The 27,181-nt window shown below is 36.7% G+C and overlaps 1 protein-coding gene across 4 annotated transcripts; it reads left to right on the top strand.

Moving 5' to 3' along the window:
• Positions 1-124: 124 nt before the first annotated feature.
• Positions 125-26,859, top strand: FEZ2 (fasciculation and elongation protein zeta 2). 4 transcript variants are annotated; one of them, XM_059841359.1, is made up of 9 exons: positions 125-393; positions 1,886-1,994; positions 5,077-5,193; positions 6,609-6,753; positions 9,388-9,659; positions 12,389-12,469; positions 16,230-16,305; positions 18,488-18,553; positions 24,735-26,859. In XM_059841359.1, exons 1-9 carry the CDS (start codon positions 158-160, stop codon positions 24,749-24,751), a joined length of 1,119 nt encoding a protein of 372 aa, XP_059697342.1. In that variant the 5' UTR covers positions 125-157; the 3' UTR covers positions 24,752-26,859. The 4 variants fall into 4 exon arrangements, with proteins under 4 accessions (XP_059697342.1, XP_059697344.1, XP_059697343.1 ...); XM_059841361.1 differs by lacking the exon at positions 12,389-12,469; XM_059841360.1 differs by lacking the exons at positions 18,488-18,553; positions 24,735-26,859 and adding an exon at positions 16,492-17,697.
• Positions 26,860-27,181: the final 322 nt, after the last annotated feature.

Below are 27,181 nucleotides of genomic sequence, written 5' to 3'. Positions count from 1 at the left end.
GCCTCAGCCCAGTCCAGCCCTGTCTAGCCCGGCTCTGCGATCGCTGCCTCGGCCCGGCCCGGCCCGGCCCTGCGATCGCCGCCTCAGCCGGGCCCCGCCCGCCGCGCGCCTCCGGGAGCGCGCACCGCCGGGAGCGCGCAGCGCCGCGTCCCCAGCTATGGCGGCGGCGGCGACCTCGCAGCGAGACCCGGGCGATTGGCAGGACTTCTCGGGATTCCAGCCCTCCGCGGGGAGCGGCCCCGAGGCTGCCTGCGACAAGGGCGGCTGGGGCGGCGGGGATCTCGGGGCGAAGCTGTCCCTCTGCTTCGAGCCCCCGCAGGCCCGGGCTGGCGGCGGCGAGAGCCGCGTTCCGCTGCGGCCGCTCACGGAGCAGAGCGCGCTGCAGGACGACGAGTGAGTGCGGGCCGGGGGGCGCGGAGAGGGAGCCGAGGGGAAGCCCGGCCCGGCCTGAGGGCACAGCGCGGCCCGCCAGCCCTGTCCTGCGAGAGCGCTGCCCCTGGGCCTTGCGGAGCCCAGCGGGGCTTGTGGGCTGCGGGAGCCGAGCCTTTCCCCGCCCCGGGGCTGCAGCTGGGAGCCGCCGGGCCTCGGCAAGGGGGCGCGTTCGGCCGCCGCGGCGCGGGTTTGACCGGGAGCCCTCCGGCTTTATCCCCCTGACTGCCAGGGAAGCGTGTGAGCATACCAGAGCTTCTTACCCCGCCGAGCTAGCGAGAAGTACTTGTTCTGAAGTGCAGTGACCGTGGTTAGTGTTTGTTTAGCTTCTTGAAAAGTGTCCGCGGTGAAGAGCAAAATTGCAGCTGCAACTGCGATAATTGTTCGGAGTTTTTTTTTTTTCCCGGAGGAACAGAGCCTTTCTGGGCCATGCTGCTGTACAGTTTTTAACATTATTTTACAAATGTTTCTATTTCTTATAGGGAATTTAGTCAGCTTATCTTATTAAAAATACCGCTGTCTTACTTTAAGGTAACTCAGCTGTCTCTCTGTTCTTCTTAGAGAAGAATAAAATAAAGCCTTTTAGCAAAATACTAGATCAGTGGTGTAAACAGTGAGGCAAGTTCAGTGAACCATGAATCACGCTGGGCAGTGATGAGGCTCTGTCTGCCCTTCTGTGTCTGCCTCGGCCTTTCCTCTGACCTCCTGTGAGCCTTAGCTAGGCAACCATTCCAAACATCCCCACAGCGCAGCGCCTGCAGGCAGGGCTCGGCTGGGGACTTGAGGAAGCAGCCTGCTCACGGAGCTGCTGTGGTTAAAGACTGAGCGGCTTCACCAGCCTTGGTCTGTGTGTGCAAGCCTCAGGTCTGCATAGGCCAGCCTCCAGGACAGCCAGAGAGGATACACACTCTAGATACAGTAAAGACTGACCGAGGACAAGAGTGGTGGGCTGAGCTAGGCAGGAGTACTCCCTAAAAAAAAATTAATTCTTCCAAAATTTTAGGCTGATCTGCGCGTTTTCATTATTCTGTGATAAATGGAAAGGAAAAAAGAGAAGGTTTGGCTCAGAATTTGCTACTCAGCCTCTGCTAAACAACATTAGGATTGTAATTTATAGCTCAGCTCAAATTTCATTGACGGAAAGGCTCATCCACCCCCAGAAAAGATTTTGAGTATAGTTACATAATTAGTATAGAAGCTGTGTCTTCATTTATTGTTTCATTCACTTCTGTGCATATATTTTTGCTTTAAAAGGGAAGTAACTTACATTTATCAAAAAACATTTTCTCATAGCTTTAAAACACTAAAAATATTTTCAGTAACTTGCAGATGAATATTTAAGGAGGAAAATACAGTTACTGATGGAGATACATGATCATTAGGAATACAGTTATTGCTGATTCAGTTGCTGCTTGTTTTGAGGTCTGCATTTTTGTTCCTTTATTCTTTTCTTCAGGATTTGGAATGCCTTGACTGATAATTATGGTAATGTGATGCCAGTTGACTGGAAATCTTCCCATACCAGAGCTTTGCACTTGCCAACACTGAATCTTTCAGAAAAAGGGGTAAGTTCTGATCAGCAGAAGTACCCTCATTGGATCTTTGGTACTCAACGGGGAAGTAAAACTGTTTGCATTTGTATAAAAGAATGTTGTTTTTAAGTGTCTGAAAATATTTGTAGTACTTGCCATTATACATGAGAGCTTTTCAAAAATCAAGGAACCATTGATGTATGTTTGTATCACCCTGGGCTGGAATAATTAAGGGTTAGTTTTAGATGACTCTTCATTAGAGCCAGAGCATGATAGAAAAAAATGTAAAATGAGAAAGTGTTTCACATAAAATCTTTCTGCTGTATGATTCATGTTGAACACTGGTCTGGGTAAGGGAAGAAAAGAGGCAGGAGTACTCTGATTTAATAAATCCAGTGAGGACTTCCCAAAGTTCATCTAATTCCACAGTCAAATGGCTTCTTTAACAAGAAAGATGGCCCAGGAGACGCTGAAGTGCAAGAGCTTGTTTTGTTTTCCTTATTTAAGAGTTAGAATAGTTCTCTGGGGCGGGAACAGGGAATTAAGAGCTTCAGAGAGGTTTATGGAAAGGGTTGTCCTCTGATGATCTTAAAAGTGGATTAAAACACTTCAGGAAGAAAAGCTGGGAGGAATCCCCATCTCACAGGTTTTCTAAGGAAATTAGCGGCTTATCTTTTAAACATAGTGAAGTTCTGTTATGTTGTTAAAATATCTGAGTGTGTAACCTGAGAATTGGGTAATGCTTTGGCTTCTGCCAAAGATAATTGATTATTATTAGATAATCAACAGATGCTTTTTACTGTGACAGGAGCAAAGATTTTTCTGTTGAAGAAGATACTTCGGGGTTTAGTGGAGGAAGGTGCAAATTTGGAACTCATTTTCTTGATTTCAGTCTCATGGTTATCCCTTGAATTTGACTTGTGTTTTTTCTAATTTTTATTGAGTCCTTGTTCAAATTTATAAATGGTTTTAGAGTAATTAAATTCTTACCTTTTAACTATAAAAGTACAACCCTGCCATGCTGTGACCTTGTGTCAGGGAAAAATGGACTGCAAGACTAATGAATTTCTTGATAAGGAACTAAGTATAGTACATAAGAAAATGTTTCGCATAGTTTTTATAAGTTACTTGCAGGAAGTTATGAAGAAAGTACATAAAAATGTGTAAAGTGGTGTTGCTGCCAGTAGAGAGAAAACCAGTTCATGGATTAAATGTATCTGAATTTTTTTCAGCTTTCACTCCACATGGAATGCCTTCTGATGTGTAAAGGCTGTGGAGAGTGTTTGACATACTTTTCTTCTGCTGCTTTGTGTTCAGCAGTATTGCTGGATATGTGACAGCACATATGGACCAGCTAGTATCTTGTTTTATCTTCCTTACAATGAAAACTAGCAGCTAAGCAACACTTCCCTGATGTGTTTGAAACTAATAATATGCTACCAAAATTGTGCAGAAAGCATTTCTCCACCTGTTTTAGTAGGGAAAGATATCAGGTCAATAAGGCTGATTCATCTGATCTTGGTTCCTTCACATGACAGTCTATACACACTTTTATACATCTCTGACAGTGAAAGAAGTAGCTGGGTGGAAGTTGTGTGCACAGTGGTATGAGGAATGGGATTGTGCAATTCCTTGGGTTTTTTGTTTTTTTTTTTTTTTGGGTTTTTTTTTTTTTTGGTGTTTTTTTTTTTTTTTTTTTTTTTGTTTTGTTAGATTGCTTTTAAATAGCTCATTCCCTGGTAGCAGGAGGACAGGAGGCATGGAGTGTGGCTGGGTGGAAAGCCAGGTGTTCCTTTTAGTCCTGGTTTCAGCTGATGCCATTTTTGGTGGTTTATTAGTCTATATTATCAAAATGTTTTCAAAAGTCTCTCAAAATTTTTCTGGAGATGTCAGGAGTGAAAGCAGATCTCCTTCTAGATAAACTGTTATGCTTGCTTACTATGCCATCATTGCTGTATCCTATTGCATGGAAAGATACTTGAGGACAGCAGACATTTAAAAAAATGCCAAATTAGAGTGTATCTGTGTAGTAGGTGAAGAGAGAGTCATAGTGGAGCCTTGTCACTGCAAGTTACTGGAATTCAGATTGTGGAAAAAAGTGGACATTTGACTTCATTCTGAGGGCTGAAGAAGTGCAAATTGTGTGTTTATCCCTGCAAGGGAGCTGTCTGGGGATATCGGTTGCAGGTTCAAAATGAATCTGAGAATTATTAAGGTTTCTGAAGAAACAGAGAAAATTGGAGGAATTACAAGAAAATTTGAAATCTGTTGTGAGACTAAGGACTTTGTACAGCCCATCTTGATGCTTGTAAATTAGCCCAAAGATTGCTTAAAACAGTTGAGCTCAAATGGCAGATGTTGGGCATTGCAGCTTTGAGGGGCTTTTTTAGGCTGGAATCTAGTACAGAAACAATTTTGTAAATAAACCAGCATATATCACTGTGTGAGAGTAAAATATACCTGACTTATTAAGGAGGGGACTTGTTAGTGTATGTATTTCTTTAGTTTGAAAGGAGAGATATCATTTGGTGGTGTATATATGGGAACAATGTTACTTATCTTTCTTTCTGAAAAGATCCTGAGATATTCAATGACACGTTTTTTTCAAATAACCTGGGGTGATACCAGTGTTCTGATATCACAATTCAGTATCAACTCTTCTCAGCTTTTTTCCATGTCTTTTATGATGTGATGAAATGGAACCATAAAAGCACTTAAAGTAAGAAGTTTGTGTAACATTAGACATAATAGTCAGGTTTTTCACCCCACATAGACATTTGTCAATCTTCAGTTAAGGTTTAAGTATTTCCTTGACAGCCTCCCATGTAGATGTCTGCATCAGTGTGTGTATATGGTCTTTGTACATGGACATTATTTAACAACATTTAAGATTGACAGCTGTTTTAACTTTATCTAGTTGCATTTTTTATTTCATTTTCCAGGCTATTTGACAGAAAGAACTATTGATTCCATTATTATGGGCCAAGATTCAGTTTCATTCTTAAAATTCAGTGATAGTTCCCCATTTGTTTTTTGTAGGTTACATGCATTTTATACCCTCACATTAGGGGTGTGTATATATATTTATATAAATCCACCTTTTCATGCTTTTTAGGTAAATGACAACTTGAACCTTGACTTGTCAGATGATGAAGAGCTGAGAGAACAGCTGGATATGCATTCTATCATTGTTTCCTGCATCAATGAAGAGCCACTCTTCACAGCAGAGCAGGTAAAGTGTTCAGCAAAGACAGTGTTGTTGGTGTTGGATGTTTTTTCAGTCTGTTATTATTTTTTGTTGTTCTTGTCCTTCACTGTAGCTGAGCTTCTTGGTTATTCTTTGTTTAGGGTTTTAATAATGTGGGAGATAGCATTACGTTATTCAGATACCAAAAGTGTTTCAGTACTTCAGGTGAGGTTGATAGTCCAGGGTCTTTGAAATCTTTGTGTATTTCTTACCATGAATTAGTCAGGGATGCTACTAAATTAAATATATGTGTAAAAAGCAAAAATATTTTCAGAATCTTAGTGGTATGGTAGAGTCTGTAGCTTTCCAGCATAACTGTGTGGCAGTTCATACTTTCACAGGGCTTTGCTGTTAGCAAGAATTCTTTGAAGGTTTTGCCTAACATGAGGGCAGATCAGTGTTTCTACTATTAAGATTTCAAATTACTTGGTATCTAAAGTCTTCAAATCCATGGATTTACTTCAGTTATCTTGAAAATTGCTCTTCTGAGTAAGGTTAATGAGAGTAAGGTCTATTAAGATCCTGCTTTAGTAAGCAAACAAATAATCTATTTTGTTGTCGCTTAAATGGTTAAGCAATGGTTAAGCTGTGAACTCTGATGAACACGGTTATTAATAGTACAGGAGACAGGACTGCTTGAACTGCCTCAGCTCTTTTTTACTGTGGGTTAGATCTCAACACTGACTACAGCCTTTAAACTTCTAAAAGTTGCTGTGGTATTTATTCCGATATCTAGTTAATGCTTTAGCCTGTAGAAATGTAATCATTTACGTGATGTAAAGTTAGCTATCTATGCGCAGAATTTCTGTTGTCATACTTTTTGTCTGGCTCAGGTCTTAACACCCAGGGATGCAAATCAGTTTCAGGTTATGGTGGATCATGTGAGAAGTTCAAAAAACTTCTCACAAGCACAGTAGATTTTCAGGCTGTTTAGAAGGCTTTTTGGTTTTTCAGAGAGTTTTTGGTGACTTTTTCTTTGTTGTTTTTGTGTATTTTCATTTTGTTAATTTTTGGTTGGAGGAGGGAGGGGTGTTTGTTTTACATAGAGAATTGTGGTGAAATAAGGAGTGGAGGAGGTAACTGATTTTTGGTTTTGTGTCTTTCTTCAACTGAATATTCAGGAGAGATACTCCAGCTTACTCTTTAATTTAGTTCTCTTAAGCAGAATCAAAACCTTCATATAGAAATGACCCCATCGTTTCAGCACACTTCTTGTTATGCCATCACCAATTTACTGTTGCATGGTGTGATTATTCTCAGAGAGCAAGGATGGGGAGAAAATGTCAGTATGATTTTATTGTTCCTCTTCCATCTAGTCTTGGTGGTAGTTTCATCCAGCTTGCTTCAAATTGCAAGTTCTTCATGTAGGAGAATTTCATAAGGGTTTTCATTTTTTAAAGGTGATTGAAGAAATAGAGGAAATGATGCAGGAATCACCTGATCCAGAAGATGATGAAACACCCACCCAATCAGATCGGCTCTCTATACTTTCCCAGGAAATTCAGACCCTGAAGAGATCCAGTACAAACAACAGCTATGAAGAGAGTAAGTGGTACTTATTTAGCATTTTTGCTCTTACTTAATGAAAATAGTTTAAAGGGTAAGTTTGCCATGTGTTTGATTCTTAGCAAGTCCTTCTTATGAAATATCTGCATTCAGAAAATATTTTCAAAATGTTCTGAAATAATAGCCTAGATTTAGTGCATAGAGGACTTACCTTTGTCAGCTTTACTATGACTAAAAACAAAAATAAGACTTCATAGAGTTTAAATTTAAAGCAAATATTCTGAAGGTTGGTACATTGGAGTGAGATTCCTTCATGGGTAAAGTGATAAGCTGATCATTTTTTATTAAACTTCATTATTTTCTGTAAAATGAGACACTTTCTTGATGCCAGTACACTGTTTAAGATCAGCTAAAGCTCTTGAAAGCTATTCAGTAAATAAAGCTTACCATGCCTTTGGTACAGTTTCAGTCATTGGAACATATCTTGATAGACAGTAACACAAAAGTAAGGCAACCATTTCTTTTTTGCCCCATAAGGACCATGCATATTTTTCAGTCCTCCCTTTCCATTCCACTTTGGAAAGCTTAAGAGTGAAAAATATCCTTTGTATCTTCTACTCAAATTAAATCATCTGTGCTTCCCTATACAAAAGCAAAGGAGAAATTAGATTCATACTTAAATTGTAGTAAGTTGAACTGCGTGTAAAAAAAACTGTGACTAATCAGTTTTGTGATGGAAAATTTTGTTTAATCTTTACATTTGTCAACATGAATTCTAGAAGGTAGTAGTGGCACAAAGAATATTTGATAGATGATCTTTCTGCTTTGGTCTTTCTTTAAAAGTTTGGTGCTCTCTTTCCTACAGTCTGGGTTAACAATACAAACTCTGTAGAAGATTCAGAAAACTGGCCGACCTCTTGTGGCATGACTTAGAGTTTCTGCTACATTTCAGATTTATAGAAGAGATTCCAACCATGAAAATGGTCTCTTAACTGTCTCAACACATAAATTTCAGGAATGTGAAAGCAAAATGTCTTGTGTTCAGCAGGGCTTCCTGGTTTTCTGACAGTTCCATATGTCTTAAGTTTTGGAGCTAATCAAGCTTGCTCGGTATTTCATATCATGTCAATTTTGCTTTGCCTCAGGAGTCCATCTTGTCTGTTGCATCTTTACAGTTTAAAGGTCAGTCTCAACCAAATAGTGCCTTGAGATACTTTGGCAGATAATTTAACTTTGCTTCAGCAGTTTCTGAGAATCTGCTTTCATGTCTTTCAGATCACTATTTTATTAAAAACTCTACCTATTTTTAGTGTGTGAAGGTGCTTCAGAATTAGTGTGCATCTCTCTGAAATTTTTACAGGTTTTTTCTAGGAACTCTGGTTTTCATAGGATAGATCAGAGATTTTCATTCATTTAGGATTCAGAGAGGGAAATCACTTTTATTTACTTTCTTCTTGGATAGGAAAAGACATGCATTAAGGTAGTCCAAAAATAAAGTTCTGGTTACACAAGTGAGTTCCTCAGCCTACCAAGTTTCAGTCCGTGTAGTCTTCTGCATTTGAATTGCTCTGTCTCCACTCATGTGCATTAGCTGAGGATTTCCTATGTAACCCTTTCAAGACTTTGATAATGGCAACTGATGTGTCATCAGTCAGGACTGCAGTTGGGTAACCTACAGCTGTGGTTTTAGAACTGTTGGTTTATAGTCTGTGAAGCTGGTTCTTAAGTGTTGGGACTCACAGGTGCCCTCTCTCAGTACTGTTACAGTGTTGAACAGAGTTTAAGGCCTAAGCTACCTGGAAAAACTGTGGCTCCTTGACGCAGAATTGTCTTATCAGATTTCATTGCCTTCTCTTCAGTTAAGTAAGTGACAAGGAGCTTTCTCCAATAAATTTTCCCTGCTGTAATTGAAGAGAAAAAATTCACATTTCACTTACTACCTTTGATGCTTCTAAGCTACACTTTTTTGTAGTTTGTGGCCTTATTTGTAAGGGTGCTTTCCCTTACAAGTATTCTTGTAGACAAGATATGAACTAGACTAATTCAATGAAATTAACTAATTGCAAGCATCTATGCAGTGTCCTTAAACAGATTGTATCTGTCAGTGTAATCAGGACTAGCTGTTTCAAGTGCCAAATAAGATTATGTTCTTTGACACAGCAGCTGCTGGGACTTGCCAGCTTCCTAGGCGTGTCAGATCCAAACTGGAACAGAAAGCAGTCCTCAAAGATCTACTTTCTTTTAACCCAAGCAAGCCTCAAAACATTTTCTTGGTCATAATTGCACTATATGTAATGCATCACCCGGTAGTTCAGAAAATATGAAGCCCCTTTTCCATTGAACAGTGAGTGCAGAGGAAACTAATAGTTAATAGCTGTGTCAGAAGTTTAGCACTTACTTCAGCTTCCAGCATAAACTACCAACACATTCTTCATATTTGCAGATTATCCCCGATTTCTCAGAAGTAAGAAGAAAATTTAACCATTTTATTGTTGCTAATCTTGTCACCTCTGGGATGTGTTTACTCCTTTAGGAATATTGCTTTGTTCTATGTGGTTTTAAAATTGAATTTTTTGTTTTGAGAAATTTCAGAGTACATTTTTCTTGTAGCTACCACAAGTTTACTCATGCTTAAAATCTTGACATATTACTTTTTGTATGAACTATTTGTAGGAGTCAAAAGATTGTCTGTTGCTGAATTAAATGAACTGCTAGAAGAAATTGAGACTGCTATTAAGGATTATTCTGAGGAACTGGTACAGCAGCTGGCTCTACGAGATGAGCTGGAGTTTGAGAAGGAAGTGAAAAACAGCTTCATTTCTGTCCTCATTGAAGTACAAAACAAACAGCGAGAACACAAAGAAACAGCAAAGAAGAAAAAGAAGCTGAAAAATGGTAGTAGTCCTCAGAATGGCAAACAAGAAAGAGGTCATATGCCTGGAACAGTAAGAAAAATTTTTACAAGTCTTTATACATTTAAAATTTTTTGTTGGTTTTTTTCCACTGTGGGAAGCAGTACTCCTAGATTATATTAAGATACCTGATACTCCTGCTTCCATGCCTTCTTTCACAAACAAGGCTTAAGCTTTTCCTGCTGAGAATTTTTTTTCCACAGGGTCATATATTTTACTCTTCTCATGTTCAGAAAATGTTGCTGTTTGCAAATCAGCCTGGGACTAGCATACCTTTCTTGCAAAAAATACTGTCTTTGGATGCACTGCTCTGCATTCTATTGTCAGTAGGCAAGTTCATTTATGTGTTTGGTTTCACTGTGTGAATTTTAGTATGTGTTAGTCTTGTAGGAAATTCAGTACTATTCTAGTTGCACAGATATTTATTGATCATGCTGGTTTCTAGGTAGGAAAAAAGTGTATTTCTTACCCTGGATCTCCTAATCTGTGACAAAGTTACTACATTCAACAGGAGACAGGAAGGAGGCCGAAGTGTAGTGCATGTGTACAGGGAGGAGATAATTTGTTTTATTCTTTACAGAACATAGCAACAAAGGAAAAATGTCTTTCAAGTAGAGTTGGATAAGAGGAGTCAAATAACAAAAGAAATCAGGTTATTAGCTTGTCAATGTAATTTTTTCTTTCTTATCTGTCTAGTATAATTTAAAATTACTTAAGCGAGATATTAATGTTTGAATTTCTTAGTGATTCTTATGGGATGCAAAAAATGTGCTTTTGTAGATCTTGGCTAAGTCCCAGAAAGAATGCTTCGCCATGAGAAGGTTTTGGGGTTTGCTTTTTGAATATAAGGAATAAACATTTACAATGAAATATTAATACTTCATAATTTATTTTTAAACTTACAAGCATAAGATACCTGTGATAAACCCCAAATAGGGTTCTGATCTCATCTGTCAAACGAGAGATGTTTGTGTGTGTAGCTAAGTTTTAGTGGAACTTGAGAAAGTATATGTCTGGAAAACCATACAAAATTGTCATCCCTTTACAACGAATAGTTTCCCAGTCATGGAAAACCAAAGAGGGATATTCTACCTAGAAAGAAAAATAATTACTTTGTTTTGGAACTTGAGTCAAGTGATTCACAAACTGTTCTAGTTAGTTTAAAGAATAGAAACTTGAATGATGCTTTCAGGTATAACTTACATGGTCCCAGGATAAGACATTTTGGTATTTGGTTGCTTCAAGGTCCAGATGTGTCAGATTGCTTTCTAAGAGGGATTGAACAGACTAGCTCACTGGTGAGACTGTAGCTGCATATGTGTGATTCCTCTTAAAACAGATTTCACTGTCATCAAGGACAGATTTGAGAGCCCTCTTCCAGAAGGAGGTGCAAGGTTCCAGGTTCCTTTCTTCAACAGTCTTTTCTTTCCTTTTTTTTTTTTTTTTCCTTTGGAAGTGCTGGGAATGGGCATACAGATAGTATGTTCTTGTAGCTTTATGAAGACTGAGTTTCTGTTAATAAATAATGGTTATTGGTTTACTGTTAATATCGGTTATTTTGTTAACTGTAATGAAATCTCATTTAAATTCAAAGATTGGAAGTAGAGTTAAATTGTCATACTCTTAAGAAAATGAATTTTCCTGTAGATACTATAACTGAATATAAAAAAAACCCAGGTGTTTTTGAGTTTTTTGTCCTTGATACTGTCTTCGGGTAAATCAGTTTCTTAGACTTCTAAACTTCTACCTCTTTCATAACGGGAAACTGGGGAGCAGTTAAAAATATTCAGGGCTTGAAGATATCAGTTCCTTCAGCTACAATATCTTAAAAGAGTTAAGATGGCTTTGGCAAAATTTATGACTTTACTGACCTTGTGTGCTTTAGAACATAAAATAATGCTGTATTCCAGCACATTTTATTCCCCTCACATGAATAAATACTTTCAGATAAACATGCTGAGGTGTGCTCATCATAGTGCCCTGTGTCAGCAGCTTGGCTGTTTCTTCTTTTTATCTTCATGTCCCTTACTGATTTTATATCACATGCTAAACATCAATACTGTTTTGATTTTGATTTTCTTTTACTTCTCCAGCAAGCTAAAAGGATTACAAAGTTCAAGGAAAAATGTGTAGTTGGATTATATACTGCTTTTTCTTTACTTGGATTCCATGATTCCATGCAACGGAGCTTGAAATCAATATGGGTTTATTATTATCTAATTGTGTATATTTTATGATATTACAAAAAGTAGGAAATACTAATTGTTATTTCTATTGTGGAAAAGGACGCATGAAAGCATAAAAAGTTTTAAAGAGATGGAGCTGAAAATGACTACCTCTGAACAGTGTTTCTTGTACATGCTTAAAATCTGAAAAATTGCTGTCAATAGTGTCTCTAAACATACACTGTTCAAACACAAATGTTAGAGGGGATTTTACAGTGACTGGAACCTTGAAAAATGCTATTTTTTTACATTTTGAAATGAAACAGCCATAAAAGGCAAGTCTCGATTATCGGGCCTGCATTGTAAAGATTTTGTTTGAATAAATGTTGCTGTAGAAATACTGCTTAACTGCCATTATAAGGTTTGCTTTTTAATTAAAAAGATTAAGTAGGTGAGTGAAGAAGTGTGCTGAAATGCACCTTGGAGCTTGTCTTTGCCATTTGCCTTTCATTGTCCTGATAAATGCTGATTAATAGTCTTCTGAACTTTTCTCTGTCCCTTTTTTTTGTCTCTCTGCTGTGTTTTCACTACTTTTAGCGCTTCAGCATGGAAGGGATCTCAAATGTCATACAGAATGGCTTCCGCCACACGTTTGGAAACTCGAGTGGAGAGAAACAGGTGCTGGGCTATCTTCTCCCTTTTTTCTCATTCTTTGCCTGCACTTTTGGTAGGAGTGAGATCTTGAAAATTGACAGTAGCTGAAGATAAATGCTGAGACAGGAACAAACGGGATAAAATGCTGGAATCTCTGCTTCTCTTCCTCAGGTTTCTGATCAGCCTATGGTCTCTTTCTCTCCTCAGCAGCTCAAGAGATTCAAGACTTGATACCCTGATGCACTGAGCTAATAACCTGTATTTCTTACCCCAGACTAAAAGTCTGTTTTAGCATGATGCATGCCTTAGATATGTTGCATGTCTGAAAAAATCTAATAACCAGTCAAAGAATATGTATCAGGTTAGATGTAGTGTTTCAGCCTTCAGCATTAGCGACTTGCATAATGAAAAAGGTTTTGTTTTTTCTTCAAATGTTCAGAGCTAATACGTCTAAAAACAGAGTAACACCTGGAAAATGTGTAGACTGTACCCTTTTGCCTTTGAAAAGTGCATGATTTTAAAAGTAGCAAAACATGGGCACTGCAGATTACTGATATAAAATACAGGTATTGTAGGCAACTTTGTGTCTTTTAGTTGGTTATTAAAATACTGAAATATAGAGCAGAGACAGCTTCAGTGGGCATTATACAGGTGTTGTGTGTACCTTGAAGCAAGATTCTTATGCCTTATTTCAAAGTAATAACTTGCCTGCTGTTTCAGATCTGTAGTATGTATTTTATTAACTGCATTCTGAATTTTAGTGAACTGTTAATGCTTACGCTGTTTAGTCTTTTGGCAGAGTGCAAAATATTGGCATTTCACATTCTTTAATGTGTACCCACTATTTTAGTTTATGCAGTTTTGTCACAGGAGTCCATTAGAGTTATTTTTTTCCCTGGTGAGAAGTCCATTGAGGCAATAAATTGACTGGTACTTTAGAAGTCAAGGCTGATTAGGCTTTTTTCTGGAAGATGAGTGTTTTATCCTGCAGAGGAGTTTAGGAGGTAAAACAACTCCTCTCAAGTCATTCTAATCATAAGGCTAGAAATCAAAGGCTTGCCTGCTTTCTCAGGCAAAGTATATGTATGAGATTTTATGAATACATTGATCCAGTTATTTGTTTGTCCTCAGTTTTGAGGATCTTGAACACATGCACAAAGTTCACCTAACAAGACTTTTTATCACTCTCTGTTATCACACTACTAGTAAAGCTTTACCTGTATACTGTTTTGGTTTTGGGTTTTTTTTTTTCCCTTGGTTATCTTAACCATAAATTACAGCTGTTTATACCTATATCTTTAGATATTTTACATATCATATATTTTCATAAAGTGAGCTTATCTAGCTGTGCCACCTCATCATACTTTTGGTTAAAAGACTTTCACTGCCTCCTATATAGATGTAAGTAGCATAATCATTTGTTAAAATGATTGAATAACTCTTCCAGTCATTTTTTGAGTTAATTTACTAATGTTATTCTTCATGTTCATCATACTTTTCTCCTGATTTATCTTTTTCTATATCTTTATGGATATAGAAGACCCCTTAGGGAGTTTTAGATTCCTCTACTTGTATCTTAAAGCAAGTCATGGAAGTAATATGAATTTAAAATTAAATGTAGGATAGAAAGTAGAAAAGATACTAGCTCTGTTATGATTTATGCCTGGAAATCCATTTTTTTATGGCGTTTGTTTTCTGTTTGGGAGGGTTTTGTTTGATTAGGATTTTTTGCCTCATAGTGGGTACTTCCCTTTTTAAAATCTTAGTCCCATTTTCTGTGCATGTGTTTGAGACATAAGTAAAAACTACTTAAGAGATTTTCACCATGTAAAAAGAAACTTCCAGTGGGAACTCCCTGTTCCTATCTGGTAATGTAGTCAAAAAAAGACAATGAAATGTTGGTAGCTCTTTCTGGGATCATATTTCCAGAAGAAAATTCAAGACAGTCATCTTCATTTTGATTTTCAGGCATATCAAACACTTTTCGTAGGTGATGAAAAATTGCAGTGGGAATTGCTGCTTTATCATGTCATCAAATCTGCTTCAAAAATTTAGAGGTCACAGCAGATTTAACACTTGGTCTTGTCAGTAAACTATGCTTCAGTCACTCCTTCATTCTTTTCATAATATGTTATCTTCACACAGCAATTCAGGAAATGAGTTTTTTTAGTGCTGTTATAGAGACTGATTGTTACAGCTGCAAAGTTGATGAGTAGAAGGAAAGTATTTCTGGAAACTAAGAAATTCCTTTTTTTGTTTTTAATTGCTGCTGTTAGAGAGGAAAAATGGAAGATGAAGTTTACAGGAGAAGGGAAATGGGGTTAGTTGATAATTGGTACAGTGAAATATCCTCATGTTTTATTATCCAGGTAAAGGGTAGAATGCCACGTAGTTCTGAAGGCTGGAAAAGACAGCCAGAAATCTTATTTCTTTGTTAGTAGATCCACTTTCATCTCTGCCATTGGCAGATTCAGCAGCCTTATATTTAGCTGTAGATTCTCGTAATTTATTAAGAGCACAATTTTATTAAGAGCACAATTCTCTGGTGACACTTGGTTACATCTCCTGGAAAAGAAATTGAAAATTGATTGTTTCCTGAGGAGCTTTGCATACTTTTCTATGCTGTGCTGACTGAACATGAAAAAATGCCAAGAGAAAAGGGAGGGAGGAAAGCACCCTGTGTTTGCAGAAGGTGTTGGGGAGGTGTCAGCACCACCTGTACAGTTGATTCAGTGCTGCTGAGCTGAGTCTGTTTGGCTTTTAGGCAGGTGTTGTGGTTGGGTGTGAGGTGCATGATCCTGCTGCAAACACGGCAGTGGTTACAGCGGCATGTGGCAGCCCTCAGCCTCCCCATGCCAAGTGCAGCTCTTCACCATAGGCTGAGTTACACCTGGCTCTCACTGAAGGGCTGTTACCAAGGAGAGGAGGAGACCTTGTACCTTGCTTGTAACGTGGTTTCTGCTCATTGCCTGGAGAACTACGTAGGTGTCAAGCTGAACGAGACATTGAGGGTTACTTTGCCTACTGCCTTGTAGCTGTGAAACCAGAATAAAGTTCCTCTTTAATTCTTAAAAATTGACTTGAGGGAACTTTCAGGAAGCCTTTCCATTGGGGAAAATTCCAGCTAGTTTAGTACTTTTGTAATTCTGACCTCTTTAAGGAAAATATGCATTCATATAGGCTGCAAAGTAAGGTGTTGCCTATAATGCATGTAATAAAAGACCCAACAGGGTTACATCAAGAATTTGAAAATTATTCCTAGTTGCACTGCAGGTAGGAAAATCTTGAAAGATTTAAGAAATTTTGTTGTATTTTGTTTGGTTTTTTTAAGCAGACAAGAATTAAAGATTTCAGTAAATAAAAAGGAGTTGGTTTGAAATTGTCTGTTAGCACACTTTACTATGAAAACCGATAATTTTGAATTCCGTATTCTGGGGTATTATGTTTCATAAGGCTTGCCTTGTTCTTTTTGGTTGGAAGTGTGTAACAGCAGAAGGTGAAAGCCATCTGTTTCCATTTTCACCTAACTGTGGGACAGCATCATTTTCTTTGCAGGGGAGACAGTTAGCTGCATGACTTCTCATAGCCACATAATTTGGAAAAAAAACCAAAGAAACTTGGTTTCTGTGATAAAAAGCTCTGAGATGGAAAGGTGGAATCTTAATCTGTTCTGAAATATGATTATTTGTAGCTAGCAATTTCAGTTGCTACAATTTTTACAAAATAGAATGCAAACAAAGTTGCATGAAAGAACTATCAAGTAACTCTGTTTTTCATTTGACAGTACTTGACAACTGTCATTCCTTATGAGAAGAAAAACGGACCCCCATCTGTTGAAGACCTTCAAACATTAACCAAAAGTGAGCATATGAAATTCCCCTGATCCTTTCCTCATTGTATATCCATTTGTGGCTGCTCAAAGCCAGTGAATCCATCCAGTTCTCTCTTCCCTCTTACCCTAGGGCATGTCTGTAACGATGCATGATTTTAACCATAGATTTTGGCCAGTTTGTTTCCTGAGCCTTCATGTTCGCTTTGTTTCCTAGCTGCTGTCTGAAGCCCTGAAGGCCAGAAACCTGCATGTATCAGGAAGTCAATGTTCCCACGGTTTGATGTTGGTTGCATATCATGAAATCTGGTCTTACAGTGCCTGATACATCCCTGTTTGTTTACATTTGCTGTGCTTTACTGAGGTTATTGCAATGACTTCAACAAAGTGGAGTGGATGTCAAGAAACTTATAACTAGTTCCATAATGATTGCACTTAATTGCCTTTAGGATAGCCTGCTTCTCTCTGTGATTTTGGTGGGTGGGTTTTGTTGTTAATAAATTTTGATAATTAGGAATTCCAAATCAAACACAGTTTTGACAATGCTTTGAATTCCCTGTTCTTCACATCTTTTTTAGGTGAGATCCTCAAAATTATTACAAGTTCTAAGTCCTCTAGTTGTGTGATTTTATTGGGCTTTTATTAAAATTCTAATTTGCAAGAAATCCAGGTTGTATTTAAAAAAAATACTTATTAAGGTAGTTTAATACAACAAAGCATTTCTAGAAGTCAATAGCATCTCCTTCATTAGACATTTATAGGAACACTTTAAAAATAGGTGGTAGAGTGCATCAATGCATTTGATCAGGCTTCAGTAGAGAATCTCACTGTGTCTTTAAGGTGATTTTCAGCTGCAGTTCTGTGATTCCACAGGTGGCTGAGGGGTGGTAAAAGGCTCACTGGTTGTTTTCTGGAAAGAGAAAATTAATATTATATAAATTCCAGAGTAAATGAAATGTTTAAGCCGGAATTAATGTTTCCTTTATTTTTCTACAGTAGGCAGCCTTAGGTGTTAATTCGTACTTACTTTGTGACAAAGGATTTCTCATTTTATGTTTATTTTTGCCATGAAATTTTATCCTCTTGCAATATTTAAATTTCACTTGACACGATGAAGCGCGTGTTAAAGCCTCTTGAAAACATTTTGTGTTGTTTAATGGTTTATTAAAAAAACTTCTTGCACAAATGCATTGTAAAGAGTATTAACAATATTGATTTCTGTGGGCTGGTTGGAACTTGATCCTGTGACTCAGTTGCAGGTTTGTGACTCACTGTCTCTGCTGTTGTTAAGGCAGGCAGTAAAGCAGGAATTTAGGGTTGTTCAGTTGATTTTCCTTTCAAAGCTCTGTATTATTCCAGAGTTATGAACATTAATGTCTTACTTCGATGAAAAAATGGAAATAAAATACTTGTTATAATTTGAGTTTAGAGTCTCATATGAAGAATTTGGAGTTTATTAAATACTGCTTTTCAGTAGAATTTTGAATGTTTGCTTCTTTCAGTCATGTCCTAAGTGCTTTATAAATAGTCATTGTTTTTCTTTATGTGGTCACGGACAAGTTTATGTGTCCAGTCAAGCTTGTCCATTCCTTCTCCAGAAATAGGCAAGATGGACAAGATCTACTCATGTATGTCACAAAATGGCATTTTTGCATTATTGTAAGTTAATGCTAAATTAAGTAATGTACTTAAGATTTTTTGAACTTACAGCAGATAACATTCAACATTTCAGGGAGAGAAAAAAAGCACCACTAATATTTCCATAGAATCATTCACAGCATTTTTCCATTTGGTGTAATGATCAAAGATATTAAGTCATGGAGCATACTTTTCTGTCCCGAGATTCCAGCTTATCAATGAGATTTCCAGCTTATCCGTTGTTAGCATACTTTAGTTTTTGGATATCATGACTTCCTTCTGGTGAGAATCTTTTATAGGGAAGAGGTGCTTGTTGTTGTTATGACTGATGAATTTTACTGTAGTATTAACCACATGAAATGGGACTCTGGCATTCAGAAACTCTGGAGATCAGTGAGAATTACATAAATTGAAAGGTGGAGAGGATGTGATATCTCGTATCTTTTCATCTTTCACTTAAGAGATTTCTTACATCTTGTAGTATCTCTATGAGTAGTTGGCACTGCTCCAAGGTATTTGTTTTATATGTTGTGTTTCATTTATGACTAAATATCTGATTTTTTTTTCATTTTTAGTTCTGCATGCCATGAAAGACGATAGCGAGAAAGTGCCAAGCTTGTTAACAGACTATATTTTAAAGGGTGAGTATGCTTCTCAGCAGGGACTTTATTTGATTCTAAATTAACTGGATTGACTTACAATGTGTGTCTGAAAATAGTGATCCTACAGCGTTCATGAATTTTGTTGCCTTTCAATCAAACATAGCTCTCATTTATGTTCTGTTTTTTCCATAGCATTCTGAGGTACAGTTCATACATAAAATATGTTTATTTTGTTTGTGTTGGTAAAATATAGCAAACTGCTGAATGACATCAGCAGGAACAAAGGAGTCTGGCTTATGAAGTGAAATGGGTATAGTTAAAATCTTCCACTGGGCAGTTTTTTTAGTAACTGGAACTCAGACTGCCCATGGTACTTAAGCATTTGCTATGCAAAGTGCTTACAGTTTCAGTTCCAGATCAATAATAGAAAGTATTTATTTTACTTATTATACCTTCTTCAGATATTGTTTTATAAGTTTTTGTATGAGTCATTTATTTTCCAGTCTTCCACATTGATTGTGTTAAAAGAATGTCAGACATTAAAAAATACTGCTTGCCTTGGTTTTAAAGGAGTTGTTCCAGGTAGTTTCCAGGTTGTTAAATTACTTTAAAATGTTATTCATCTGACTTCATGTTTGCTTACATCTTGCTAATGTTTATTTCTTACTTAATTCTTGGCATATGATACAATTTTCTTAAGTGTTTAAAGTTTAGCAAATGCATCAAACTCCCAAGATCTCAACAAATACCTGTTGAGAAAGATGATGGGTGCCATTTTGTTTGCCACCAAAATGTTTATAATACTCTGCTTTTCATATGCTGCAAAAGTTTTTCTCTTCTTTTGGTATCATGCATTCTAAATATCGTCTTGTTTTCAAATATATTGTCTTTTGACTTCACTCACTCCATATGACTTTTAAAGGTTTTTTTATTTCTTACATAAACTTACAGTCACTCTCATAATCTCATCTCACAGATACTTGAAAGTACTTTCAGGTTTGAGTTATGGGTGACATATAGTGTGCTGTCACTTCAGAAAATCTGAAAAAAGACATTCAATATTCTGGAAGCTCCAAGAGACTTCTTGTTGAAAGAGATCCGTTTCTAAGTTTTGTGTAGGGTTGAAGAACTGCCACATAAAATAAGATTGCAGAGATCCTTTCAGTTGATTCCTTTGATTTTTCCATTGTTTTACATATTCTTTCTAAAAATTCTTCCTAAATTAGACAGATGTGTTTGCATGTGAGCCGTATAGGATCATGACCAAGGTTCTTTTTAGTGTTGATGGCACTAAACCGTAGTTCTGTGTAGCAGAATCTTTGACCCAATTGGGTGGAACTGTTGTCAGTAATTAAAACTTCTTGCTCTTCATAATACATCTGGTGGTAAGTGACTGGATTTAACAGTGCTTTTCACAGTGTCTGCTCTTATTTTTAGATGTAGCTACCCAGAAGAACTTTCAGATTACTGGGATATCAAGGAGAAATTGACAGCTTAGAGAAATGGAGAAATCTTTTTTAAAAGCAAAGAAGGCTTATAAAAGTAGATTACCTGAACATAGGAGAGGATGAGCTAGGAAGCTTGAACTGAAGTTCCTTCCTGCCTCTTGTATGCTCATTACTTGAAAATCGCCAAGGATGTTCTACTAGTGAGATGCAACACTTGCAAAAACATCATGCATTGAGTGTCTCGGATCGAACAGGTCATCCGTCATACACAAACACAGTTACCTTTAAACTGTGAAACACAAATTGTGGGAACGTGAAGAGTAATCACTCACATCACTTGTAGTGAAAGGAAAAGTCAATTTCCCTCCAGCTACCACTTCCTTAGTGAACAGGACCAAGCCTTTCTTCATCCTGTATGGGTTTGTGTGTTCAGTGGTGGATAGTTGTGAGTGCAGAGCTAGTGTGCGTAGAATTTCTCTTCCTTTCAGTATAGCCTTAACTAAGATTTATATGCTATGGTGACATTATGTTAAATATTTTTAACTCAGCTAACAGTGTTACCTTGTACTGTAGATTTATTTTGTGGCATGGGCAGAGTCTCCCAGTTGTTTCTGAAGTTGTAACCTACTGCTGTTTTTCTGCCACTAAAACTTCTGGCCTGAAACTCCTGCAAGGCTTTAATGGCACAAAATACTCCCAGACACCAGTCTATTGTCTGAACATTATCTTTAAAGCTTGTTACGAGGAGATTGGTTGAATTCTTTACAACCACTTAGATCAACTTTCAGCCAAGGTTTAATACCTGAAATTCTAACCTATTTTTTTAAATTCCAAAAAAAAGGGTGACCTACTTTTTGAGGATTCTACTCTTTTCACTGTAAAGATTAAGTGTCTTGGCAAGGTAGAAATCTTTAAGAAGATTTAGAGTTTAAATTTGTTTCCTGAAAGAAGTCCTGGACCCAGCGGTATAATCCATATGGTGTAGTGGTAATTGTATTCATTTTACACTGAATGGATTTTATTGCTTTTTCTTAAGCTTTAATCAAGAAATAGAACTTTGAAATGTGTGAATTATATCACCAAAGGTACTTGGTTCTGTTAAAATCTGTTAAGTACATGTTCCTTTGAGGATCATTTTTTTCCATTCTTGCAACAAAAAAAGCAGACAGTAAATTACTTTTGACATTAGGATATGTGTCGCTTATGTGTCACTTTATGGGAAATTCAGTTTGGCATATGACTGCACAGAGGTAAAACCTTTTTTTAAACTTTGTATTCTGTTTTATAGAGCAGAAAAAATAAATCTTACAAACATGTTCTTGATTATTTTTTTAAAGCAGCACTGTCTTGCTATTCTGTGGTATGTAAAAAATTAGGATAGCAGTCTTATGTGGGTGTTATAGCTGTCCACAGAATTATTAACAGACTTGCCCAGATACCAGTGGTCACTGTTGAAAAGTTACTTAAATTGTTCAGAAGCAAAAACTGAATAAAAAATGTCAGGAAAAAGATTCTTGCCAAAGGATTGTTAGTACAATGTAAAGGAAAAATAGAAGAATGCTGTGAACATGAAAAGGTGAATGGAGCCATAAGACTGAGCATAATTGTTGATGTAACACGAAATCTTACCACATGACTGGTGTTCTGAGGATAGCGAAATAAGTTTATATTTTCTCTGAATTCCAGTGTGTTTTGTAGAATTTACAAATTCTGTGTAATCTTGAATAACATGAACTAAGTGGCCAACAATTCTGAAATTTGGATTGTGTAGGAAGACAGCGACCCCCTCTGTGTGTGCTAATACTATCTTAATTTAATAATGATTGGGTAAGGTTGTTTGGACAACACTGGAACTTGAAGGACAGTTCTGCAGCCAGGTCTGCTCCAGACTTTCCGTGTTACCATGAATCATTCTTGAATTTTTTTTTTTCATAACCATCTAATCCTTCTGAAGTGCTGGAAGTGGAAATCTTCATAACATGGTGTGTGCAAATCCAGTGTAATAAATTAAAAAGAATAACTGAGGCCATTTCATATTAGGGGATAAAACCACCTCTATATGCATTTCTCAGTAGGATTATTAGTTTTGAAATTATTTCTGGTGCTTGTTTTCTTTAAAGCATCTTCTTTTCCCAATTTCTACTGCCCCCTTGTGTCCCTCAAAATGTTTAAAATGTCATCATTTTCCTTGTCAGGCTTAAATCCCTCTTTCCAGGGGTCATTTAGCTCTCCCCTGGGTCTTTTCTGTAAGGAATATCTTCTCAAAGGTAAGTATCCCAAAGCCAGACTAAGTACATACCCTGTGAAGAGTCTGGTACAGTGTAGCAGCTTATTTTCTCCTGTTCGTGTTGCTCTTATTGCAGCCGAAATTATTTTCAAGGGGATATTTTTCCTTTTGTGAGGTTCTGTTTGATTTTACTTTTCAGTGAACATTTCTATCCTGAACCTATCAATAATGAAAGGGAATTAGTGATTTGCTTTGCAAGTGAACTCTAGTTCTTCTCCCACTAGCATATGATTTATATTATATTTTATAGATTTAGAATTAAAATAGGTGGTAACATGAAATTGATCAGCATTTGCAATTGTGTTTAATTTTTTCTGAATGTATTTTAATATACCAATATTGTTATTATATTTTATCACTAGGAGTCATGAAGGAGAAACTGGGATTTGAAAAAGGGTAGGGGAATGAATTTACTGACAGGGAAAGAAATACCAAACCAGGACTGAAATTCTTTATCTTAGAAAGCACACTTCTGGACTGAAGCTGGCAGCTTAGTAAGGTCACAGTATTTAAATGCTGTTTGTTCTCATCTTTCTATTGACTTTTTTGATGATTGAACTACTAGAATGTGATTTGAAAACTCTGTGCTTATGTCCATTGAAAGACCTAAATAAGCTAAGTTTTTTGTGCACAAGTTAAGCTGTAAAGCAGATGGAGATATTTGTGTCATACCTTGGGTTTAGGTGTTGCAACAGTATTAAGTACCTTATCCTTTGATGAAAGTGTTTGTATGGACAGTGCTCATTGAATTTTTACTTTCTTTTTAAAGCTTTCAGTCTTTCTTCTTGTGTGTATAATGTAATGACTTTCTGCATAATGATTAATTTGTCAAGTGCAATAATGCAAGTGGTATTTTATATATATTACAAAATTTAATATTTATATTATTAGTATTATGTATATTATATATAGTGTAGTTGCATCTGTAATCTTTGCAGTATGCAAGTTTAGGTTGCTTTCTGAAGAAAATGCCTCTGTGCAGTTGCTTGCCTCTTCAGTGTCACAAGCAGTAATTGCCAATTTCAACCCTACAAGACAGAAGCAGGTGTTGTGGGAGTAACAGAAATACTGTAGGGAACAGCATCTAGGTAGGAGAGGGACTGGAACTGCTGTTTGCATTGAGCTGGTGGCTGTTGCCTTGACAAGCCAACATCTCCTCAGGTTTGATGCATTCACCTGCTTGAATGGCCGTACAGGGGCTCCTGCTTCTTTGGGGGCGTGAGAACATGGAGAGGGCCTGCTGGGATGGACTTCACAGCAGGTTTAAAGTAGAAGTTGAGGACGGCATTGTGGGAAGGGGAATTATCTTGTTTTATTGCTATATGGGTAGTGAAGAATATCTGACAAAATCTGCTGGAAGCAAGAGTTCCTTAATTTAGCTACTTCCAGGACAAATCAATGATACATATGAAATGATAACCAGTGTAGGCACAGAATTAAGTATTAGGGTAGGTTGTCTGGTATCATATATAGACACGTTATTTCAAGATTACTTTTTAACTTCCAGTTTTTACAAAATGTGAAGATTTAGCTTTGTGTACGACTATAATACTTACATAACTATTATATAAAATACATAAGTATGTACTTACAGCTGAAATTATTTCCTTTGAAATTAGATGTGCTATTACAGTAAATTTTATAAGATGTATTTACTGCTAAGCTTTGTGTTCTTTTCCAATTGTCCTCAAACAGTAATTGTGACAAAAATAGAGTGCTAAAAATAATGCAAAATTCATGAAGTGTCTAGTATTGTTTTCTTCTTTTTTCTGAATGTAGATGTCGTGAAAGCAGAAAAATTGCCCGTCTTTCTCCTTGCTATTTCATACCTGATCTTTCAAGTAAAAACTTATAATTTATTTTGTTTTAATGAAGCAAGTGTTTGCACCTTGTTCTAATTTTAAATTATGCAAGTATTTCAGATAATGAGAATATTTCTTTTCTTGCCTTTGAAGTTTTTGTTTAATTGTTACACCTGACTTCTTTATTTGCTCTTGTGTTGTCCTAGCATTGGTTTGAAAGCTGGATTGCTCTGAGGTTTGTGTCTTACATTGAAGCAGGAATGAGAAACACGTGAAGGACATGTCTTATCTTGCCACTGTGTGATTCTAGTACCCACACCAGAATTAGAAAGTAGAGTTAGAATCTCAAAATGTCAGTGCATATTTTTAAAATATAACTGCATGCATCACCTGTTATTTAATGTTCTCTTTTCTGATATAACACTTTAAAAAGCACTGTTTAAGACATGACCTTTAGTTAACTCATTTCTGGATAATACTAGTTAAAGATAGTGGGTTGTGTCACTTCATTACCTTTTGAGAGAGGTTGAGAACTTAATTGCCAGTTTCAGTTGATTACTAGATTTGACTGTGCTACTAATAGGGTAGAATCCAACATTTAAATATTTTAGTATATGCATTACATTTTTATGCAGATCAACTTCACTGATATTTATCAATGTGTATTTGTGGTTTTTTTGCAGTTCTGTGTCCTACATGAAGAGGGCTGCCTTTCAGAATTAGCCATGCTCCTTTCTGTGATGAGAAGCTTTCCTTGGATGTAACTCATAGTATTTTTTCATTTGGCACTACACCTAAAGCAGTATTCATTTACCTCCTCCATGTGTGTGGATTTTCTGATCCTATAGTGAGTCATCTGGGCATGACAACTCATCCAGTTTAATTTAATAGTGCAATGAACTGGAGCAGGGAACAAACGTTGTACAGTTTTACTTGCATTGTTCTGACTTTTTAAAGTCTATTTTTTCATTGTATAGCATGTAGTAAATCCTCCTGCACATTTTGTTGTTGGAAGGAAAGGTAAACTTTGAATAGTGTAAATAAAATAAGCTTCATTTTAAGGAATCCATATTTAAAAGCATCCTTAATTCCTAAACAAAGATGGAAAAAATTATCTTAGTCAGACTTGGAATTTAAGATTCAAGTGAGTTCTCCAGGACACTCCAGAAAGGTGATTGTGAAAGTCAGCAATCAACACTGCTTTGTATACAACAGATTTGTTCATAGATGAACAAATCCCAGTTTCTTGGTTTGACATAAGTAATTGTGTGTTACTTGTTCTGGGTATTAACACAAACATCTGACTAATATTTCATGTTTGGTTTTATTTTAATTGATAATGTTCATGTGGCTTAGATATTCTCCCATATTGCTGCTATAATTTTACTGGTTTTAAAAGGTGTTTTATCTTAATGAAAATGCTTCAACATATAAACATTTTAAAAGGCAGTATCTTTTTAAAAATACGTGTACAGTTTGAAAAACTTGCACCTAGCTTCCAAGTTAGTATTATGTTGAGATGCTTGTTGTTATGTATCTCTGAATTTTGCTACAAATCTCTCTTGTAAATTGTATGCACTGTCTCCTCTGTGATGTACCTACATTCAAACAGATGAGAATGTATTTTATAAATCCTGTAAAAGAAATGTACCCCATATTCTCAACTTTATATACTTGTCACAAGTAATTTTGCCAGCCTAAAAAATGAGATTGAAATGTAAGGAGTACTAATTTAAAAAACAAAACCCAAAAACCCAACTTTTTTCTAGGTTGAATTCCTATTGATTCTTAATCCAGATGTATATACTGAATATCTGAAGGTGTTGGAATATGAGGTTCTAAAGAGATAAACATGTGTTTTCTTCAGTTTTTTTCCATCTAAATTCTTCAGGGGTTTTGTTATTAAAGAGAAATTTTATCCTGAGTACCTTGCATTACCTTTAATGTTCAACTTTATCATCTTCACCAAATACTGTTTTGATCAGTAAAACAACATGGTTTGAAGATAGTTATCATAATCTTTTTTTGGGTGTTTTTTTTCCTCAAGGCCTCAATATTTTTGTCTTTTGTGCCTTTATCAGCTTAAAATTCTTTTTCTCCTCCCTCTCCCCCACTTGACCACCAATGTATACTTGCCAGCCTGCTCAGGAATAAGTAGATCCTCTCCATAAGTGTGGCATATATGAAAAAGTTTTTTTGTTGCTTTATTTTAATTCATTTTCTATAAAAAGAAAGCAGCCATTCATTTCTGTAGCTGGTGTGTTATAAATTCATTATGGCATGCTTTTTGTGTAGAAATTCTTGATGTTGACTGTTGATGCCTGGAAATGGGCAGAGGGGGATGACCCTGCTTTATTTTAAAAACGGTGCACATGTGAAACCCACCATGTCTCTGTGTGAGATTATTCAGAGGTGCTTCAATCTCCTGATGAGGCTTGAAGTAACAAGATGGAACAAATTAAAACAACAACAATTAAGAGAAGAGTAAAAAATTATTTAAAAAGGAAAACAACAAAAAAACTTCTGTCAGAGTTAATGTTACTCATAACAAATCTAGGATGACTTAAAGTCACAAACTACTAAAAATAATGAAATTGGAAATAAAGACCAGAAACAGCTTTAGTGAGCTAAGCATCTGCTTGGGAATTTCATGCCTCTCATCAGACTAAACAAGGTTTCATTATGAAAAGTACCTGTTTGCCTTGTATGCATTGAACAACAACTGCCAAATGCGGCAAGTATTATGTGTATACCTGTATATGTACATAAACAGATCTCAAAACATTTGAATAAAAAGAACCATGCTAATCTGCTTTTCTGCTGAGTTCTATGTACTTTGTATTTTATACTATGCATCCTTTTTTCCAAAATCCGTTATTGAATCTTGCATTCTTTCAGGGAGATGGATTTCATTCTTCTTTTTAGTTTTAGCGTGTGACATTTCTAAATGGCCACCCAAAACCAGCTGACAGATACCCTAGCAAAGAGTTTGTGAAAATCCACTCAGTTTTTGATATGAAGAGTCCTGGAAGCGAAGTTGCCCTCAAGTCATTAAATTTTAAGGCACTTAATTTATTTGTATCACTTTCTTAATTTGTTTGCTTGTTTTTATCTTACCCTTTTTCTGTGT

The sequence above is a fragment of the Haemorhous mexicanus genome, chromosome 3 (assembly GCF_027477595.1).
Source record: "Haemorhous mexicanus isolate bHaeMex1 chromosome 3, bHaeMex1.pri, whole genome shotgun sequence".
NCBI lineage: Eukaryota > Metazoa > Chordata > Aves > Passeriformes > Fringillidae > Haemorhous > Haemorhous mexicanus.
The sequence above is the reverse complement of the archived record's forward strand: the minus strand, read 5'-3'. Positions and strand labels throughout refer to the sequence as shown.

What these genes read in the sequence shown, in the direction of transcription:
- FEZ2 (XM_059841359.1), top strand. Translation starts at nt 158, where the DNA reads ATGGCGGCGGCGGCGACCTCGCAGCGAGACCCGGGCGATTGGCAGGAC. An exon ending in TGAATCTTTCAGAAAAAGGG is followed by an intron (nt 1,995 to 5,076) that starts GTAAGTTCTGAT and finishes CATGCTTTTTAG; the next exon opens with GTAAATGACAACTTGAACCT. An exon ending in CACTCTTCACAGCAGAGCAG is followed by an intron (nt 5,194 to 6,608) that starts GTAAAGTGTTCA and finishes CATTTTTTAAAG; the next exon opens with GTGATTGAAGAAATAGAGGA.